Source organism: Phaethon lepturus, unplaced genomic scaffold, assembly GCF_000687285.1.
Source record: "Phaethon lepturus isolate BGI_N335 unplaced genomic scaffold, ASM68728v1 scaffold4789, whole genome shotgun sequence".
Classification (NCBI taxonomy): domain Eukaryota; kingdom Metazoa; phylum Chordata; class Aves; order Phaethontiformes; family Phaethontidae; genus Phaethon; species Phaethon lepturus.
The window spans coordinates 57,982-78,976 of record NW_010561303.1 but is presented as its reverse complement, the minus strand read 5'-3'; the positions used below and the strand labels follow the sequence as shown (position 1 = coordinate 78,976).

The 20,995-nt window shown below is 45.7% G+C and overlaps 1 protein-coding gene across 1 annotated transcript; it reads left to right on the top strand.

The window, feature by feature from the left end:
• The first annotated feature begins 1,625 nt into the window (after positions 1-1,625).
• ARC (activity-regulated cytoskeleton-associated protein) lies at positions 1,626-3,344 on the top strand. The gene has a single exon (XM_010293972.1). The coding sequence runs from the start codon at positions 1,717-1,719 to the stop codon at positions 2,929-2,931; it is 1,215 nt and encodes a 404-aa protein (XP_010292274.1). The 5' UTR covers positions 1,626-1,716; the 3' UTR covers positions 2,932-3,344.
• The last annotated feature ends 17,651 nt before the right edge of the window (positions 3,345-20,995 follow it).

Below are 20,995 nucleotides of genomic sequence, written 5' to 3'. Positions count from 1 at the left end.
AAAGACCACCCGTCTCCTCTGCATTTTGCTCTTACCAGCCTGGCTGCAGTCCCACCAGGAAACACATGGCCACGAGCCGTGGGAGTGGAGACCCATCCTAAGCCTCCCTGGCACACTGCCCACCACCCCGCGTGGAGGCAAGGCACCTCCCTGCTGGCAACGGGCTTGAAACCCCTTTTTAGGTGATATTGGTGAATCAGCATCCCACTGCCTCCGGCCCCTGTCACTGAGAGGGGATGAGAAGCCCCGGATGTCCTCAGCACCTCTCCGAGGGTGTTCCGGCAGGGAACTCTCTCGGATTAGGGAATCCTTTATCTTTGGCTTATATAAGACCCGGGGACTCCTTTTATGGTTGGCTTTTCCTGCTTTGTCAAGAGCAAAGAACAAATGTAGCTTCATCTGCGCTTGTGGGTTGGCTAACTGATTAAACATCTGATTCAAGCTAAGTACAGAACAGGCTTTTGATGGGCGGATTTAATTTGGTGTAAAAACCAGGATGCCGTCCCCCTCCCTTACTGAATATTCCCGAGATAGCGGTTGGTCTGGTGCAATTAAGCAGTGGGGATGACTCCCACCCACCAACGTTTTAGAAAGTCCAGAGTGCTCCAGTTTGTACCGAAGTGGCTCCTTTGAGTGTTTCCCCCTCTCCTTCCCCCCTCCTCTTTTCTTTTCTTTTTTCTGTTGTTTTTTTTTTTCTTCCCCCCCGCTGATTTACCAGCATTTCTAAGCATTTTCATTAGGAGTGAGCTCACTGTGTGTGTGTGTGCGTACGCATGTGAGGGCGTGCGGGGGCCCGTGGGCGTCTGTCTTGGTGTGACACATCGAATTTCTCCTCATCTCCCCCCCGAGTCCTGCCAGGGGAAGCATGCTAATGATGACCTTGCTGAGTAAATAGTTGTGGAATGAATAAGTGTTTTTCCTGCAATCTGAAAGGCGGAAGGTGCGATTACTCATCCATCTACCCAACTGTCTCCAGCACCTTTCAATTGCTTCTCGCGTCGAGTCTGGGGGTGTGCGCGAGGGGGTGGGAAGCGAGGGGAGGCTGCCAAGATCTGGGTTGCCACAGACACCGGCCTCGCTCTTCCTCCAATGAACGCCGCGCTGCGAGTGCGCGAGGAGGCAGGGCACACCCACGTGTTGAGCTGCGCGGGGTATAAGTAGATGGAGGAGCCTGGACTAGTGGCAGTTCAGACAGGGGAGAGAAGCAGCTCTTCGCATCTCTAGTGAAAACGTTTTTGACTCGCCAAGTTTACCAGAGGAGGAATCACCGGGATTTTTTGCAGCAGCTTCCAGCTTCTGTGTGCATCGCTGTGTGTTTTCCTTCAGCGGGGACTCTCTGCCGTTCGAGATTCTCAGCTCCGGATGAGCAGGTAGCGGGCACGTGTGCGGGGCTGGACATCTTAGCCAACTCCTCTCCTTGTTCCCGGAGGATCCTGGCTTTCTCTGGGACACCCTGAGCACGTGAGACCGGCGTTTCCAGCTGGGCACCGGGAGAAATTTGCCTACATCTCTCTCTGGGATCCGCGGGGACCAAACAGCTTGCTCTGTGGTGATATCTGATTTGGTTGTGTTTGTGTTGAAAAGTCCTTTCAGGGGGGTTTAGAAGTCTCTGTGTGTCTTTTGGGAAGTCTTGTGGTGGGATTTGTGAGAGCCAGCTCTAGTGCCAGGGCTTACAACCCAGTTCTTTCTGTGTTTGACACTCGCACGGTCAGAGCCATGCAGCTGGATAATGTCACCAATGCGGGCATCCACTCCATCCAGGGGCACCGCGGAGTTGCCAACAAGCCCAATGTGATCCTGCAGATAGGCAAATGCAGGGCAGAAATGTTGGAGCACGTCAGGAGGACCCACCGGCACCTCCTGTCTGAGGTCTCCAAGCAGGTAGAGCGCGAGCTGAAAGGCTTGCAGAAATCAGTGGGGAAGTTAGAGAATAACTTAGAGGACCATGTCCCAACTGATAACCAAAGATGGAAGAAGTCCATCAAGGCCTGCCTGGCCAGGTGCCAGGAAACCATTGCCCATCTGGAGAGGTGGGTCAAAAGAGAGATGAATGTTTGGAAGGAGGTTTTTTTCCGTCTGGAGAAGTGGGCGGACCGTCTGGAGTCCATGGGAGGCAAATATTGTCCTGGGGACCCTGGGAAGCAGACTGTGTCCGTTGGGGTGGGAGGCCCAGAGATAAGGCCAAGTGAGGGGGAGATTTATGACTATGCCCTTGATATGAGCCAAATGTATGCACTGACTCCTTCTCCTGGGGAGGTGCCCAGCATCCCCCAGGCCCATGATTCCTACCAGTGGGTCTCTGTGTCGGAGGATGCTCCAGCCTCCCCAGTGGAGACCCAGGTCTTTGAGGATCCCCGGGAGTTCTTGAGCCACTTGGAGGAATACTTAAAGCAGGTGGGTGGAACAGAGGAGTACTGGCTGTCTCAGATCCAAAACCACATGAACGGCCCAGCTAAAAAGTGGTGGGAATACAAGCAGGACTCTGTCAAGAACTGGGTTGAGTTCAAGAAGGAGTTCCTGCAGTACAGCGAGGGGACTCTGACTAGGGATGCTATCAAAAGGGAGCTGGATTTGCCCCAGAAGGAGGGAGAGCCCCTGGACCAGTTCCTTTGGCGCAAGAGAGACTTGTACCAGACCCTCTATGTTGATGCAGATGAGGAGGAAATTATCCAGTATGTAGTAGGCACCCTCCAGCCCAAACTGAAGCGCTTCTTGAGTTACCCCTTGCCCAAGACCTTAGAGCAGCTGATCCAAAGAGGGAAGGAAGTCCAAGGCACCATGGACCACTCTGAGGAGCCCAGCCCACAGAGGACCCCTGAGATTCAGTCAGGAGATTCTGTGGAGAGTGTGCCTCCCTCAACCACTGCCAGTCCCGTGCCAAGCAACGGGACTCAACCTGAGCCCCCTAGCCCACCAGCTACTGTCATATGAGCTAGTCCAAGGGAGGCAACAGTCTGGGTTACATGAAAGGGAGAAGGGGGCGTATTTAGGAAGCTCCTCCTTGGAGAGAGGTTCTGGCTAAGAAGAGACATGAGGTGTGCTCAGTCCAACAGCCCATAGCAGAGGAATTAACTTTGCTTGTGGGGGGAGGGAGGCGATGGGGGAGAGGCACCTTAGGATGTGGTTGCCCACCTCACCTGAGCCATGAAATACGGTGGTGCTGGAGACACTGCTTGCACTACTGTGGGGAAGGGACATTTTTATGAGATCCCTGACAAGAAACTAGAGACAATTCCCAACTTCAGAGGCAGCCACTTAGCACTGGTGGCTCTCAAGGACTTCATATAAGTGCAGCAATTGGCTGAGGGTTCCTACCCACCTGGATCTCTCCTTCTCCTCTCCTCCCTCTTCCGAAAAAGTGTCCCTGTCCTGAGGAGACATCTTTGTTTTGATCCTTGCCCATTTCTGGTTTACCACTGGGCTTCTGTTCACTTGGCAATCTCCCATTCTTACTTGTTCCAAAGGATTAAATAATTTTTAGAATTTTTTTTAGAAGAAATCCTATGACTTCAGGAACTGAAAACTTTAAGACTCTGGATTATTTTTAGTGTTTTTCATTTCACTGCATCTAATACCTGCTTTAATGTTTTTCCTCTCAAGAGGCTTTTACTGGTTTACTTCTTGTCTTAGTTTCTGCTCACTCCAATGAAGGCCACTGCAGTGCAGAGGCAAATTTCACCCTTTCTCTGCACATTATACTGTGCATTCTGCAGGAAACAGAATTTCAAAATAAATTCTGAGATCATTTATTGAAGGGGCAGTCTGCTTCCTTTCAGAGAACAGAAAGTGTCAAGGTGCAGAGCTATTTTGAGAGGGTGGGGGGAGATAAGGGAAATAAATCTTTATACTTTGAATGAAACAAACAAACACACCCTAAATCCAGAGCAAAATATCCCCAGAGCAGCAAATCGAGTCCATGCTGATGTGTGGAGACAACAGGAGCTTTTGCCATGTAAAAGCAAAAAGAAGTGAAGAGAGGAGTTGTGTGTCCCAGCAGCTTCAGCCTGTGCATCACAACAAAGAGTTTCTACTCACACAGACAGACTCAAAATGCTCTCTGAAAGCCTGGCACCCCTGTCCTCGAGCACCTGAGGACAGAACATTGTCTATTCACAAAGAATTTTCTACAGTATCCCCTTGCCATGGATGGAGATGGACTTGGACTCTGACATTTTCCACGTTGATACAATAATGTTCAGCGTTCACCTTGTTTTTGCTAATACCTGATGATAGGACTTTGAGATGAAACTGCGATAAAACATATTCAGGAAGTTTGGCTCATCTGCATTCACCACCAGACCAAATAAGCAACACCTCCACAGGAGATGCAGCAGGGATGCAGCAACAGCAGTGCCCCTGAGATGCTCCTGGCACTACTACAGCCATGACATGTGGCACCGGTGGCTTGGAAGGCCTTTGGCATGCCTCCTTCCAAGAGGCTGAAGGTAAGGCAACTGTCTGATATTCTCTCTGCACTCCTCATACCTAAATTAGCCATAGCCTGTCCAGTAGGAACGTTACACTGGGATAAAAAAAAAAATCTGAAATGAGACATGAAGCATTGTAAGTGACAGATTAGGATTGGGAGAAAGGGGAAGGGAGAGCCAGCCAAAGGGAAATAAAGTACAGCAAGAGGGAAAAGTTTCTAAACAGTAATTCATATGGGGAGGAAATGGGAAGATTCTTCATTAGCCCAGCCCAAGGACCTGCCCCGTGAAGCCCTGGGCTTGAGTCCCCAGCTGTGATAATACATCGTAATGGCGTTACAGGTCCATGTACAGCCCAGAAGAAATGCATGTCTGCTCTGCACCCTTGCTAGAAGTGAGTCGGTCTCAGGAATTGGGGGGGGCTCCTCTCACTTGTTCAGAGTTAGTTAGTTTGGCAGTGGCTGTGTCTGCAGAGAGAAGGGAGCATTTCTCACTAATGACCTGGGATGAGTGGTGGGGGAGTGGGTGTCATTGCTGAGGATGAGCTGGCCGTGCATTGCAAGCATTATCTTCTCTTGCTTACAGTGACTCACTCAGATCCTCCTCTGAGAAGGAATCACTTCACAGTGCTCAGGATTTGGAAGGAAAGCCAAAGAGAAAAAGCTTCAAAACCATGGATTCAGCCTCAGACCTGCTCTCAGGATCCCCAGCCACCAAATGCCAGATCTACTGTCTGAAGGAAAGACTGGCACAGGTAATTACCTCTCATCCTACCCTTGTGGGCCTTTTTTAGCCTTCCCAGTGCCCTGACATGAGATCTTGAATAGCCCAGGTGCAAATATCTGTGCTGGTCTTGACACCTCAGCCCCGATGGTTGCAAGAGACTGGCACCACCAGATAGGTGGGATTTCAGCTTCTTGATGTAGGAACCCCAGCCCCAGCCCCAATGATTAATGCTCCGGGGACAGTGCCTTTCTTTCTGCTGGACCGTTGGCAAGTGCTTAGACACCAATATCTAGTGGGACCGCCAGGCTGCAACCACCTAGTGGGCACAGCTGAATTTAACCCCATCTCCTGAGAAATCCCCCGTACTCTCCACTTTAGATATCTAACCAGAGCTGCTGCATTTTTTTTATTTCTACAGACATCCCTGCTGCTGTTGCTGAGTTTTCTCCTCTGTGTCCAAGAGTTCTGCTTTCCCAGGGGAGAAGCAAGTGCTGCAGGGAGACAGAGGGCAAGTCAAGCACCAAAGAGCCTACCATGCAGTGCAATGCCATGTTCAAGGTGCTGAGAACCAGAATGAAAGGGAGAAACAACTTCCAACAGGACAAAGAAAAGTCTGAGCTGGTCCAGGTACTCCAAGCACAGAAGAAAATGTTGAGAATGAAAAGAGAAACCAAGAGGCAGAACAGAAGAACCAAGTCTGGGTTTTGGGGACAGCAAGGATGCTGGGCTTGTACTGACTGTCTGTTGAGATGATATCATACCTCTGCAGTTTTGGGCCTCTGGGACTCACCTAAAGAAGTCTTCACTAGATTATCAGTTAAAAAAAAACTTTCCTGGTTAACTTTGCCAAATGACTGACCCTACCTAGGCTATGAACCCTCCATGCCATTAATGCTGTAACTCACTTTTCCTGAGTTGAGGGTAGCTTCATTTCATGCGGGTACCAGTTTTCAAACCTCAAAGGGCTCTGGAGGTTCGGAGAAGCATCCTGCAGTGCAGATGCTTGTCTGAACTGCTCGAGCCTGCACAACTGGGCCAGCTGTCTTGCCAGAAGGGAGACTCTTGTGAGACAGCAGACGCTTCCTGGATCTGCATGGACCAGACCTACTGCAAGAACCGGGGTTCTTGTGCTGGCTTTGGTGTGACTGTTTCCATCCAGACCCAGGGAGCACAAAAGGTGTGCGAAAGACAAGAGCTCGAGTGAGCTGAGCAAGACAGTTTTGGTTCATATCTCAACTGAAGAGTTCTGGTTGTTTCCTCTCTCTTCCAGAGCCAACTGTCCCGGGTACGCGAGTGTGCGTGTCAGTGTGGGTGTGTGTGTGTTGAGCAATCAAATCCACCTAACCAAATTCTGTTGTGTTTTGTTGCATTTGAACTAAGCCAATGTGACCTAACATGCATTCCAACAATGCTCAGCAAAAATGTCCAGGACTGGAAAAATATATAAAACCATGTAAAGGTAGACTTCACAGGCATCATTCCAAGGTCAAAATGATGTTTGATTTTGAGGTGCTCAATTTCCACAGTCCCTTTCAAGGGACCTGACTGCCTCAACAGGCATTTTATTTTTCCATAGACTTTCCTGCCTTTTTATTAATTAACCAGTCTGTGCTACCTGATCATTTGGTCCTGAGGTTTATACATTTTCAGCTGACTTTTTGGAGTGTGCCGAACTGAATCTCCTGGACTGATTTTATTTCAATTATTGCTCCTACAGATTGGAGCTTTACTTGTAGCACCCTGGTTTATATTACCAGCCTCTCCAGGAAGGACTGGTAAGTTATTTTCCTGGGGCAGAGTCACGTGAAGAAGAAGTGTGTATGTGTTGTGTATGTGAAACTTTAGAAAATTTCAACTACTGGATTTTTTTTTTCCTTAGGTAATTTTACATTTGACTCTGACAAAACTACTTCAGAGTTTTTATTTTTACTAGAGATATTATTAATTCAAACAACCTTGTACAAAAGGCAAACACATTGAATCACTACAGGTAATAGGGGTTGAAGCCAAAAGGTCTTTGTAAGCCGACATCACTTGCCCTAGATGTGACTGTATCAGGCAGTTTATTCCTCATGTGTCATGTTGGAGTTACAAGATCATACCAAGCCACTAGAACCTGTCAATAGAACAGTGCTACACTTTATTTGCTATTGTAGCAAAGCCTTTTGTAGATTTATACAATAAAACTTTGAAATATCTGCTTCAATTGTTTTGTGACTTGCTTTCTGGTCTTTCTTACTTGATTCGTGGGAGACTCAAGCATACATTGCACTTTGAAGATTTGGTCTTGTACACCATTTGGGCTTATTTGACTCATGAAATCTCCTGTCTCAGCAAAAGCAGAAGATTGACATCAAAATGAAATGTACTGGGCCTTTGGAGAAGAGGGGTTGGATATAGAAAATATGGAGGTGTTTTAAGGGGGTTGTTTAGCACATGAGATTGAGCCAAATGTAGTCCATGAGGCTAGGAGAAACAGTCCCTTGTGAGACTGTGGATTGTGCAGGACTTTTGCTGGGTACAGCTAAGAGAAAGGCTACTGAAACAGAGGGCAATCACATTCCCACCCAGGGTTGAGAGGTAATATATATGGAAGAGCTCAAGCAACTCAAGGCAAGGTAAAGAAATCACTAAGCCTGAATCAGCTCTGCTTGATATCCAAAGAGATTTCAGCAATCAGAAGAGCCAGCACTCAAGCAGCACAGAGACCCAGGAGCTACTATCAGGCTGGTGCTTTGCTACCTGATGCATTCCTCTACAGCACAGTTATTCCCCATTCCTTGGGTTCGTTACCTATAAAACACCTCTGGCCATTGGGGCTGGAGGAAGGGAACATAACAGGGGCTGTAGCTCTGAGTGTTTTAAATTGAAATGTGTATTTTTACAATAAGCTGGGCTCAAAATTCTGGCCCAAAAACCTTCAGTCCATGGGGATAGAGGATGCTGTTCTGCCTCTGCAAATCCCTTCTCTTCTGAAAATGTTTTGTGCTCAGGTGGATTTAGCCCCCATTCCCTGCTCTGTCGCTCGTGTCTCTCCAAGGAGGAGGGTGTTAGGAATAACAGTCCGGGGTGTGATACAACTGGTAATGTGCACTTGGGTAGGTCAGTTGGAGAAACAGACAGACTCATTCCTTTCACAGCAGGTGCTAAATGTGCATTGTCAAATGAACGTCCCAGATATGCCTTTTGAGCTCAGGTTGGAAAGGCAGAACATGGTCTGATGGCCAAAGATACCTAAAGGACAGCTGCTAACCCTTGTGTCTTCAGCTCTTTACAGCTCATTCAACCGCAAACTCTTATCAAGAGTGAGAAAGAAACTTTGAAGATGCAATGTGGGTCCACAGCTGAACTCTTCCTTTGTACCCTTAACCACTGTCATTAGTAAACAGGTGGAAAATAAGAACTGAGGGGACAGACCAGCAACAGAAATGCAGCCAGTGGGACAGTGTAAGAGAAACTGAGCAGGAGAGGAGGGTTAGACATTGTGTGGTATATGGACATGGGTCTCCTGCAAGAACCAACCTGATGCCTTGTAGAGCGAAAAGCAAGAGCTGCTCAGCTGGAGGTGCTGAGCTCTTCCAGCAGAGGGGGGCAGAACTCCATTGTACACTGTGGGAAATAAAATTTAAAAAACGCTATAAAGAGAAAATACTGTCCTCATCATCATCCATCCCCACATGGCCCACTACCACAGCTTCAGCGGTACAAGATCAGTGGAGGAGGTCTGAGGGCAAGGGGGAGACAGGGTGATGAGGGGTCAATGTGGAGAGGTGACAAAGACTGATGGCCAACTCATAGTAGAGGAAGACGGATGGGTTGGGGATGCCCTGCTGAGGAAGATGGGAAAGGTGGATGAGACAGGGAAATGCCTGACTGTGCTGGATAAGCTCATAAGATTTCCAGTTTTCATCCAGAGCCTTCTGGATTTTAATCTAATAATTGTGTTATTTACTTTCTTTGTGACACTTCTGAATGGAAATCCCTAGAGAGTCATTAGACCTACACCTTAATTTAATGAAGAAATGCCTTATTACTGCTCCTGGCTCTATCAGCCAGGAGTCATCTGGGATAGATACAGCCCAGCAACAGATCAGCTGCCTCAAACTAGTTGAAACCCCCTCCAAAATCAAAGTTTGAGCCATCCTTGTGTTTGCTGGGGCATGATCCAAAATGCAGAGACATTCACAAGCGTCCTTCCACTGGTGGAGAAGGCATGTGGGGTCAAGCACTTACAGAACTGAGAAAAAAAAATAATTCACACTTACTTGATAATATTTTTTTTCTTCTCTCTTTATTGTGGCTGTACTGATGAGCTCCTTAATTTGCTTATTCAGGACAGCTAAAAGAAAGTACTAAGATGGACCTTCTCAGAGTATTGCATTCATATATGAAATATTTGTTCTCTTTCTTTTTTTTTCCCCTCTATCTCCTTTTTTAATCAAAGTGGCTGCACGGGTCAGTCATGTAAATCATTTTTATTGACTTTTCAGGCAGGCGTGTGTTTGTGCACAGCCTAACTCTTCCCCTGGAGCCACTTTTTCCAGCAGAGCAATGTGTAATTAGGGAGGCTGCAAAACTTTCATTATTGACACAATCGTCTATAACAGCTCCACTTACCACGTCAATATGATGCTCTGGTGAGGTCTGGGTGCTCACTCTGATCATGGAGCAGGATGTTATCTTAGACCTGTTCCCACAGACACTAATTTGTGCTAAGTACGAATTGCAGGCAGGTGATTTTTTTGCAGCTAGCATCTAGTCATTAAAAATTGAAAAGAGGATTGCTGTGTGTAAAATCAGGCTCAATCCAGCAAATAGTTTTAGACAAAAAAAATGTAGGTGATAATTATGGAAGGGGCAGCAATTGTCATTACTTTTTAGGCTACATTTAGGACTTTTTAGTATCATATTTCTGAAATTTAAATTGATCATGCAGCATCAGTGTGTTTTTCAATCTTTCCCTCTTGCATGTTTATTAACTTCCAACCTGTTAATTTGTATCATGCAAAACCAGAGATTCCCAAAGTCACTAAAAACCTACGTGTTTCTGATATGGAGTTGCTGAATAGAGGACAGTAGTTCCATTGTTCCCACATAGGCACAAACTGAATGTACTCACCAAACACTAGATAAAAGAAATGAAGCACGAGCCATAAGTCCCTAGAAAATCAGATTGTGTTTAGTCCTGAAGCTTACAGACCCACTTGCTGGCATAAAGTGTTTCTTTTTTTCTGAAAGAATAGAATCTCATACATTTTCAAAATGAACATTTTGACTTTTTGTTTCTAAAAAGCATCACTTAAAAACTGACTTCAACTTGAAAAACCATGAAAGAAAAAAGGAAAAAAAAGAAGAGAAAGGTTAAGAAACTCAAAAAAGAAATGGAATTAACTGTTTTGGGACTCAGAGGCATGTGCTGAGTTGGTACAAGAGAAAAAACTCTTTTCATCTTAATCCACTGAGATATTAGGAGACTTTCTCTTCTGACTTGATCTTGCCCCATTTTGCCCTCTCCTGATTTGGTTATTCAGTTAAAAATCTCCATTATTTCCCTTCTTGCAAAAAATACGCCCTGTGTAGTACAACGCAGTACACTTCAGTGATGCAGAATTTTTGAGGTGTCACTGGAATGGTGTGAATCCCTTCCTTTTACCCAAAATGAAGTTATTTTCCCAACAGGCTTGAGGAACAATCCCTCTTTGTAATCAGGATTACAGAGCCTATGCTCCACACTTGAAAAATTGCAAATCCACTCACTGGAGGGCACAAATTCACTGCCAATTTTAACCCTAGCAGGGGTCAAACTTAAAGTTGTCACCTTAAAGGTTGTCCTCAGCTTAGGCAGTGATATCAGTGCAGTATTTGAGGTAGTCTCTGCTGCTGTTCAGTTATAGCCTGTAGTGGAGTTCAGGGTTCATACGTGCCTTCTTCATCTCGAGTAGAAACAAAGGTAACAAGAACAATGGGAATTTCCAAGAAGCTTTGGATGGCAAAGCTCTGCATGTTGTGCTGTGGAGGCAGACGCAGGCTAAGGATGATTGTGGTTTATCTTGTCATCTCCCACTGGCTCAGGGTCTCAGCATGTCCTATCCACCCCGTGCACTCATTTAACCCTCCCTCCAGCTGGCCATGTTGTGTCCCTGCATCACAACCATGGCTAAGGGGAAGACAACAATAATGTAAAAAAGCTCTCAGTGAAGGCAGGCACAGTAGATACCAAGCAAAGCACTTCTTCCCCACTTTGGCTCCACAATTACCCGTGTGTTGCCCGAAAATTCTCTTTAGAGACTCACAAGCACTATGGGTATTTTTTCATCCCATATGGAGTAGTTGATCTTGGAAACCTGGTGAGGAGAGGGCAATGCCAAAGGAAACTTTCTAGATGATATATGGTTCCTTTAGCACTCTTCTGGTGGAGGAAGACCTGGGAGTGACTTTATGTACCAACCATACCCAGGGCAGGAGAGGAAATCCTGAGATCACTCTACCCCCATTCATGTAGCTAGCTGGCTCCTGGGCTTGTTACAGCCTGCAGTGGTCACTCTTCTGCCTTGGTGCCCATAGCTTAGCAGACCTCTCAGCACCTGATAGTACACAAAACTAGGGAGAAAAATTTGCTCACTTGTAGTCAGTGCTCCATCTAAAAACACACTTTCCAGACCCAGTCTTGTCCTACGATGCTCTACTAAGAAAAGAGGGACGAATTCACCCCAAGGGCTGCCCTAGGCAGCTTTTGGCGTTAGCATGGTTAGAGTACCCTGTAAGAGTGGCCAAGGGAACCCAAAGGACTTGATGGACGCTAACACATCCATATGACATGGTAGCTGGCTAAATTTTCCAAGTAAATAATCCTCTTCCTGGTTACAGAATAAAGTTTTGCTTTGACACAAGCCTGGAGCAAGACCTAACTACTGTACAGCTGTGATTACTCTTAAACATGCACACAACATGCTTTTATGGTGCTGTGAACAACTGCTGAGCTGCTGTGCATATTCAGGCTGAGCGTAGACATAGAGTGACTTCTCTATCTAGTGAAAGACCAACAGCTCTTTGTTAGAATCTGCAGCCTTGCAGTCCTAGTGTCACTGGGGACATCTGGGATGTGGTGTCCTGGTTTTGCCAGAGGTGGCAGGGGTTGGAGAGAGGGATTTACTAAACGTCTGAGGGTGAAGGCAGGAGGGAAAACTGGCTGCAGACACCTCTGTCTCGTGTAGGACCCCTACTGACCTGTTGCTCCCATAGCACACATCCACCTAACATCATTCTGATTTCATAAGTGTGGAAAATGAGGCACACAGCTGCATTATTTGCAAGTGTTAAAAGCAGAGGACAGTGTGGGGTTTCCCAGGATAGCACCCCCATCACTGTTCTGTGCTTTCACTGTTCTACTATCAGTTTCCTCTGCAATAGCTATCACTTGTTTCTCAGCCATTTAAGGTTCCTAAATCTCCTTGCAATCAAGTAGAAACTGGGCCTTCATTTGCCCTGTTCCAAAGACCCTCATCTCTGAGGCTTCCTCTGCACAGAGACCTTTAGAAAAGCAAATCCAAACTGAGTCAAGGCATGGCTGTATGGGAAATTACTTGGAACACTTTAAGAACTGTATCTTCAATCTACTTCAGAATTAAGGTGACCTTAATGCAATGTCATTCACTTCCCTTTGGCTTGATCAGACAGGCATGTCTGGAAATGGATTAAGCTTGGCTGAATTAATGCCTCCTTTGATCCTCATTAGGTTTGTACACACCAAGCGTTTAGGCCAGCCTATGCTATCCCCCCTAAAAGTCAATGCCATAAGCTTTCCTGCATGCCTCCATATAGGCAAATGCTACCATGGGTCTGACACTTCTCTGTCTCTCAGACCAAGCAGGAGGCCATGGTTTCTGAAGCTGTCTGCATCCCATAGACCTGCTCAGGCTGACAAGCACTGTGGCAATTGCAAGCAGCTACCTCCAGCATGATGGACTGGGCCATGGTTTTAGTCAGAGGCAGTGACATTTAGGCCATCAATGGCAGCCCATCCAGAAGAGATGGTCCCATGGAGAGGTGCAGACATCCCTAGACTGTCCTGACAAGCTATAAAATGGAAGCATTTAAACTTCCATCTGTGGGACAGGCAGGACACTATAAAAGTCTCCTTCCTACATAGATGGTTTCTCCTTCCTTCTCTGTCAAAGAGGGTGCTGAGGGGACTTGAAGGCTGGAAATCTGCACAGAAACTGTTGGAAATCTGCGCAGAAATTGCTATAAAAACAGGCATCCAAGTCCAGCCAACATTTTTGGTAAAACCTATCACCAGCAAATTCTGCTATCTGCCATGATGGACACTCTCCTGGGAACCACACTATGATACTAAGAGAGTAGGCACCTTCTTCTTTTTCCCTGAAGGTCAGACCCATGGGTCCCTCTCCATGACAAGATCACTCAAATTGTCCCAGGTTCTGCTTTGCACAGGGCATCTACTGCATCACAGTCATTACAAATGAAATACAGATCCAACCTTAGATCAGCAAGCACACACAGACTGACGCAACGTTACATGATGCATGTACAACCCAAGCATCTGGAATTGCAGAACACTGCTGTGAAAATCTAGGATATGTTTCTTCCTGGTAGGCTCTGAACAGCTGATAAATGCCATTTTGCAGATTATATCACATATAATCTATCAAGATCATGCAAAATCCACTTTTCCCCTGACAATCTTAACTATTTTTTGTTGCTTTTACCTTAAATCAGACTAGATAAAGAGAGTGGGCTCTTTCAACGTCCCTGCTAGAAGTTCCCTCCTGGACCAAGCTAGATGGTGCAAGAGGAGACCACCAACGGTCTCTGCAAAACAGGAGGACATTGGTAGAGCTGATGACTTCTGGAACCACCCACAAGAAAACTGGGACATTTGTCACCTGTATCAGCAGCAATCATTGTCTGGCAACCCCTCTAACAAAAGAGTGGAGCTGTGCTGGCTGAAAACATGCGGTGTGAAATAAGGCCTAGAAGCAACAAAAACAAACAAGAAAAGTCTGCTTGGTAATATTAATTTTTTTCTCATTTTACCCAACTCACCCAGAGAGGTTCTTTTCAGGTATTGGACATACTTAGTGCCTAATGTCCAAACCCAGCATCACACAGGGGTCGTGAAACTGGATGTTAAGCCCATGCACCATCCAAGGAAGACGTGGCTCCACTCAGTGGGCCCAATTTACCCCAAACCCAGCGATGTATTCAGGGTACAGAAAAAAATCAGATCGTCTGTCCCTTTCCACACTGTCATGACTTTAGGCAACTATCTTTTTCTGCTTTCATGGAAGGTCCTTCCAAAAGTACACACAGCTCATAAAGTCATTGCTTAATCCAGATTCCCTTGCAATTCTGATTATCAGAAGGCATCAAGCACTTTTGTTTTTCCTTCCTGCTCATCCTTTTCTTTAACAGAATGCAAACTGGTTATTTGTAAGCAATTTTACCTGGTTATTGAAATCAAGATGTGATCACAGACTCCAAAGCTGTCAAGCCAGCACCTTTTCCATGGCATGAGAAAAGCTTGGGGGGGGGGGTGTGGAGAATTATTTAAAAAATAAATAAAATAAGGAAATCCTGAAAAGCTCATCCCCCTGCCATGAGGGACTTTAATTAACATTCAGAGCTTGTTTCTATGATGCTGAGGCACTACCTCTCAGAAGGTACAAAGTGTCAATCAGGATTTTCGCTGCTGGAAGCAGGGACCCAAGTCTCTATGGAAACGAGACGGAGGTGACGGTGCCTATGGAGAGGCTTTCTGCGTAGATTCCCATCCTGACAGCTTACATTTGCTGACGTTATTAATACAAATGTAGTTCTGGAAAAGATAAAAAATGTTTTACCTTCCCTGGACTGCAGACCCTGACACTCTTGTCCCCTCTCCTTCCTTCTCTCCCCTCTAGTCTCAGTCAATGAACTACACCCTTTGACTAGTTTTACTTATTTAACACCATATTATAAATTAATAAATTATTGATGCAAGTACAAAAATCCAGAGGATGTCAGGACATAATGAGGAGTTGAAGCCTCCCAGGATGGATTTAAACAGGGATGTACAAGCAGAGGGAACGCTTTGAGAGCAGACAGGATTCCCCAGTGCAACATACATATTTGTGGGGGAACATGAGAAAGAAGAATATCAAGCCATGACTGCATCCAGTCTTCTCTGAAACAAAGCCCCAAATTTGCCTGTTAGGCAAGTGATCTCAGGACCCTCCAGCATCTCATCTTGAACATCCCCCAGAAAAGCATCCCCCTCGCAGTTCCTTTGCTGTTGTTTTGCTTTTCTCATCGTAAGCCAGACAGGAAACAAAGCCATCAGAACTGCTCTGTGGGTGGTGGTTTCTCTTTCTCTTTTGTTGCTCAGTTGCTTGTTCTCGGGCTAGAGAAAAAGAGAAATTGGTGAGTTATTCAACATCCTGACTGGATCTGAGGAGCTGAAGGGCTGAGTTTGCCACTGGAGGAAGTTCATGAGTTGTTCTGTGCCTGCCATTGTGGAGTTTGGGATCTGAAATGGAGTTTGGCCGTGCATGGGGTTGAAAGATTAGACAAACCTTCAAATTAAAAAGCTCCCATGCAGTAAATATGTTGAGGGCAGGACTGTGGAATGCCAAGGGAGCTCGAAAGGGAGATAGTTAAGGGCCAAGTGTCAGACTTAACAAGCTTCCTAGATATAAAAAGCAGTGTGACATGCCTATGACTACCAAGCAGTGAAGGTGGAGATGGCTGTCCGCTAGGACCTTGGCCCTGCTCCTCACAGACTCAGTAGGTCCCTGCCAAAACTGATTGCAAGTCAAGCAGCAGCTGTCACTCCTGGGGTGGTGGTTTAATAAGTGTCCCTGCAGGAAATGTTGATAATGGTGTCAACTATGAACCCTGCTGCTCTGTGGTCCTGAAACACAATGAGTCATAACCTGTCTCCTGCTAAAACCTGGCAAAGAATTTCCTGTGGCTCAGCCCATGCTATCAGAAGTGACCACCTACCCATTTTCTGTCATCTTCTGCAAGAGTGCCAGATGTTTTGCGCTAGCGTACTCAGTGGCATTGCAGAGGGATTTCTGGGAAACTGCTTCACTTGCTGGGGAATCACGCAACCACAGAGAGTTGCAGGATCATATTGTCCACCAGCTTCAAGAGAACATTATTTGTTGCCACGCTGCAACTCACAGATCCTGCTCTACACCATTTTTAAAGCTCCTCTTGTGGTGGAAACATCACATTTTCTCCAACCAATTTAGCTCAGGAGTTTTTTACCATTGGCTAGAGAGAACAAGACCACTCCTTCCTGCTTGCAGAAGACTTTTCTGTTCTGAAAGACTCTTATTATGCAGGCTCATGACGCTAAGGCAGTTGGGGTTGTTCAGCCTGGAGAAGAGAAAGCTCCAGGGAGACCTTATTGTAGCCGGCCAGGACTGAAAAGGTTTCTAAGAAAGACAGGGACAGACTTCTCAGCAGGGCCTGTTGCAATAAGACAAAGGGGCAATGGCTTTAAACTAAAAGAAGGTGGATTCAGATAAGATGTAAGAAAGAAACTTTTCACAATGGGGGTGGTGAAACCCTGGCCCAGGTTGCCCAGAGAGGTGGTTGATGCCCCATCCCTCGGAATATCTCAGGTCAGGTTGGATGGGGCTCTGAGCAACCTGCTCTGGTTGGGGCTGTCCCTGCTCATGGCAGGGGGGTTGGACTAGATGACCTTGAAAGGTCCCTTCCAACCCAAACCTTTCTATGCTTCTATGATTCTATGTAAGTCCTCAAGGTGTAGTTTCAGAATATGGGAAATTGGGTGGCAAAAATTGGTGTAAAAATTTTCCGCATTCCTTCATATGATGACACTCTCCCTTTCAGATCTGGGAGGCCCAGTTTGACTCCTTTCCTGTTCACCCATACAATTGTCCATGGGACCAAGTTTTAAATAATTTTGCTGCTGTGATCCAATCTGTTTTCTTCATATGGATTTTATTAATTCCTTAAAAATACTTCTGCCAGGGACTTTCTCATTGCACACCCCTTTCTTGTCTAGTCTGTCCTCCCACTCATCAGGCTTATTTTACACCCAGTAATATCCTCCTTTGGATTATAGAAATCTCTCAACTCTACTGAGACCTGCTCTAGGTCTCCTCAGCAGGTCATTAGCCAGAGATGGCAGCTGCCATGGGACTGTAACTTGCTGCCAGAATACCCAACAGCACCAGCTATGGTTTTGGAGAGTACTTGTCTGTTACCCTACAAGTAAATCCCGACGTTGCAATGGCCAACACCCTTATTGAGGCAAAATGGAGAGAATAAGCTTCCCTCTTTCTAAGGCTGAAATTCACAGAGGGGTTATATCACTGCAGAGGACCACCACTGAAGAAACTTCCAGCTTCTACCTGCATTTGTTTTCTGCATAATTCAAGAATATTCTTCTTTCCGTATCTTTTCTGGGACTCTATTTCTGTAACACTGAAGCTGAGTTTTCAACAGGTGCATTTTTGAGTGATGAAGCTAGAAGATTTCTGATAGGGGTGAACTCAAATGTTCACTAGGGAATTATCTACACCCCAGGACACGTAAAATAATACCAAGGCCAACTTATCCCTCAGGCAGGACACAGCTGGGAGTGCAAGGGACATGAATGGATTGAAGAGCTAATCAGATCTGAGTGCTTCTATGGCTGCTGTTGCTAGGGAGACTGCTTCCTTGGCATCTGCATGATGAGTACTCCCCTACCATTAACTTCTTTAGAAATTAGGCTCCCAGGTACTAAGTGATGAGGAGAAAGAAAGACAGAGACAGAATTTTAAAAGGGAAAATACCCCTACAGACTCCAACAAGCAAACAATCCAAAGCTCTTTTCATAGGTTTTTGATTAAGCAGGGTTTTCCACACTGATGTTGTTGTCACGTGATGGGGTCTCTGAGTCAAAATGCAGAGCGAGGATGATGAAGAGCTGAAACCACTGAACCGCTTTCTGCATGCAACAAATATATAGGTTAGTATCTGAGCCTCTGTGCATCCAGGTAAAGTTCATGCCTTTTCTACTCTTCCCAGCAAGACATCTCAGCCCTGATCTACTCGGGGAGATAAGGAGGAGGAAAGGTCTCCACACATTTACCCTCCACTCCAGAGCCTTACACATATAATAGAAAGATTCACACTGTGTGAAACAGGCTTTGGGTCAAGGTTCTGCTCCTTCATACCTCTAATGAAGGGGTGATTACACATGGGCTATAGGTGTGGGACTGACTGTATCAGGCTCAGGACTCAGTAGGGATGTAGGAGATGAAACAACAAGACTGTGGAGAAGTTACTTAAGAATTCAGACCTGAAATTACACATCAAGAGGCTTTCAGACCTCAGAGAACCTATTTCTCTAAGAGATTTCCCCCAAAGAGTCCTGGCCCTGGAGTCCATTGGGTTGTCTTTTCCTGCTCTGTTGCTGTTACTAGCTTTTCAGCCAGCTTAGAAAAAGTTTCTAGAAAAGCAGCTATCCTGGTTAATATTCTATTCCCCTGATTTTTTCCACTTATCTGGAGTGACATGCTGAGCATTTTATAATGTCTCTAACAAGAGAATTCAAAGCCATTGTTGGAAAAGAGCATTTTGGACTCTCTAATGTATATATTTATAATTTCATTTGGTTTGGATTTTTCAAAGGAAAACAATGCATTGTTCTGCAGCTTCAGCCTGCCTGGGTTCCCAGTTTTAATCGAACACATCCATACTTTCACCTCTAATTCTCAGCAATACCAGCCTAATTTGCATTTTGTCCTTTCTCTCTAATGACATAGTAAAAACATTTTCTCATTATTTCCCTGATGTTATTCCCTATCATTAATGCAGTCATGACGCCTCAATTCTAGACAAGGATTTTTGTCTGAGAACCACAGGTTCCCCACCAGTCTCTGAACTGCTGAGCTGCCTGTTTGGTCTGATGTGAAATGCTGCTCTGTTGACCTGTTAATCATACACTCTTCCCGGTGTTGATCCACTGGGATGGTTTTCAAACTGGGAAAATGATGCTGAGAAAACTCCAACACACTGACCGCTCATGAACTATTCACAGTGATGCTGAAAATGCTGTTTGTGTTCAAGTCACAGGCACTGAGGCAGGCAATCTGGTGTCTCCTTCAAACCCTTCTCACCCTCAGCCTGCTCTTCTCTAAGTCAGGTGCTCTGGCATGGAAGAATGGGGACATGGTTTAGTGGGCATGGTGGTGTTGGATTGATGGTTGGACTTGATGATCTTAAAGGTCTTTTCCAACCTTAATGATTCTGTGATTCTGTGAATACCCTAAAAGTGACTGGTTTATCCTTGGTAGTCTTACTACAAGTCTGAAATCAACCTACTTGACTTTCTCTGTGGTAAATACACAAATAGTAGTCAAACAGGGATGACAGGATGGGTTAGCATTTTCCATTTGGTGGCTATACTGATAATTTGCCTTGGCTGAATTTGCTTTGATTGCCTGTGGTTAATCAGGGTATGTCCCTCTGAATGCAATTAGCAGTCGCACACCTTTGTCCTGCACAGAACATTAGGCTGTTTTTATCTCCTCAGATAAAACCACATTCAGCAGCATAGGTGGGGAGTAGGTACCAGACAACAACTCCCTGTAGCTGAGATCCTTCACATAAAGACTGCAAGCCTTTGGTGGAAGGGGGATCTTCCTGGATATGTTATATACAGGAGATGCCAACAGTCCCACCTGTAGAAAAGGAGTAAGGTGGGCAGGCTGTTGAGTGTTGCATGGCTTGGCAAAACCATGCTCAGAAGCTCCTGGTGGTTTGCTTCATCCCAAGGCTGAGTATTTAAATTTTTCAGCAGCCCCGTGCTAACTCAGCTCTATTGTTAGTGTAGAAACATAAAGCTAATACCAGTGGGCTTGCTTTGCAGCCATGCTTGAACAACTCATGAGGAACTGAATACAGCCAAAGGACCATTGGTTTCTTTTCCCCACCCTACATGGGGAGAAAAAGGAAATATTAGGTTGAGAACTCATAAAAAGAGGCTGAAATTTGTCTAGAAGTTAACCACCTGATGCAAAGTAGGTATCTTGGTTTTCTTTCTGGACAACAGAGAAAGGCAGGCAACTCCCAAGAACTTTTTGTCCCATCTCATGGTTTTGCTTAAGGATGCAGTGAATTTTGAAAGGTATCATGATCTCAGCTTTTCAGCAGCTAAACCTGGATGAGATCAATCCCATTCCTAGAGCTGGTTCTTGTTGAAACAAACCCCTCTCTCATCTTCTCATAACTTCGCCTATTCAGTGAGGTCCTGAGGTGCTTGTATATATACACACACACACACACACACACAAAATACCAGTTGATAAGAGGCTTCTATGTCAGCCAGACCTCCAAGCGCAGCTGTAATACACAAATATCTTGCATTTTATAGCTTTCCTGTAAAAAAAGTTACCATACTTCACATGCTTTCAATGGGTGCAGGGCCTAATTAGAGGACTGACGACTCAGCCTGGCCTGTGGCTCTGTTGGTGAAGTGGTCCTAGTTCAAGTCACCAAAACAAGAGAGAGTCCATAATATTTGCACCACAAATACCTAATATCCGGGCCTGGCTATGTGGGACTGTGAAATGGAAGGTGACTGCAAGCATCTCCCTCTCACTCTGTAAGACATCTTCTCCAGTGTGAATGGTTGTGTTCCTTACCAGACAAAACCAAGACAGTTGAGGCTGCAACATGACAAGCACTTAGTTTTGGCAGGGATTAAGGATAGCCTAGGATAGTCTGTGGTTTAGCCCCAGACGGCATCTAAGCCCCACGCAGCTGCTCACTCACTCCCCCACGGTGGGATGGGGAAGGGAATCGGCAGAGTAAAA

Coding starts and splice junctions, on each gene's coding strand:
- ARC (XM_010293972.1), top strand. CDS start 1,717: ATGCAGCTGGATAATGTCACCAATGCGGGCATCCACTCCATCCAGGGG.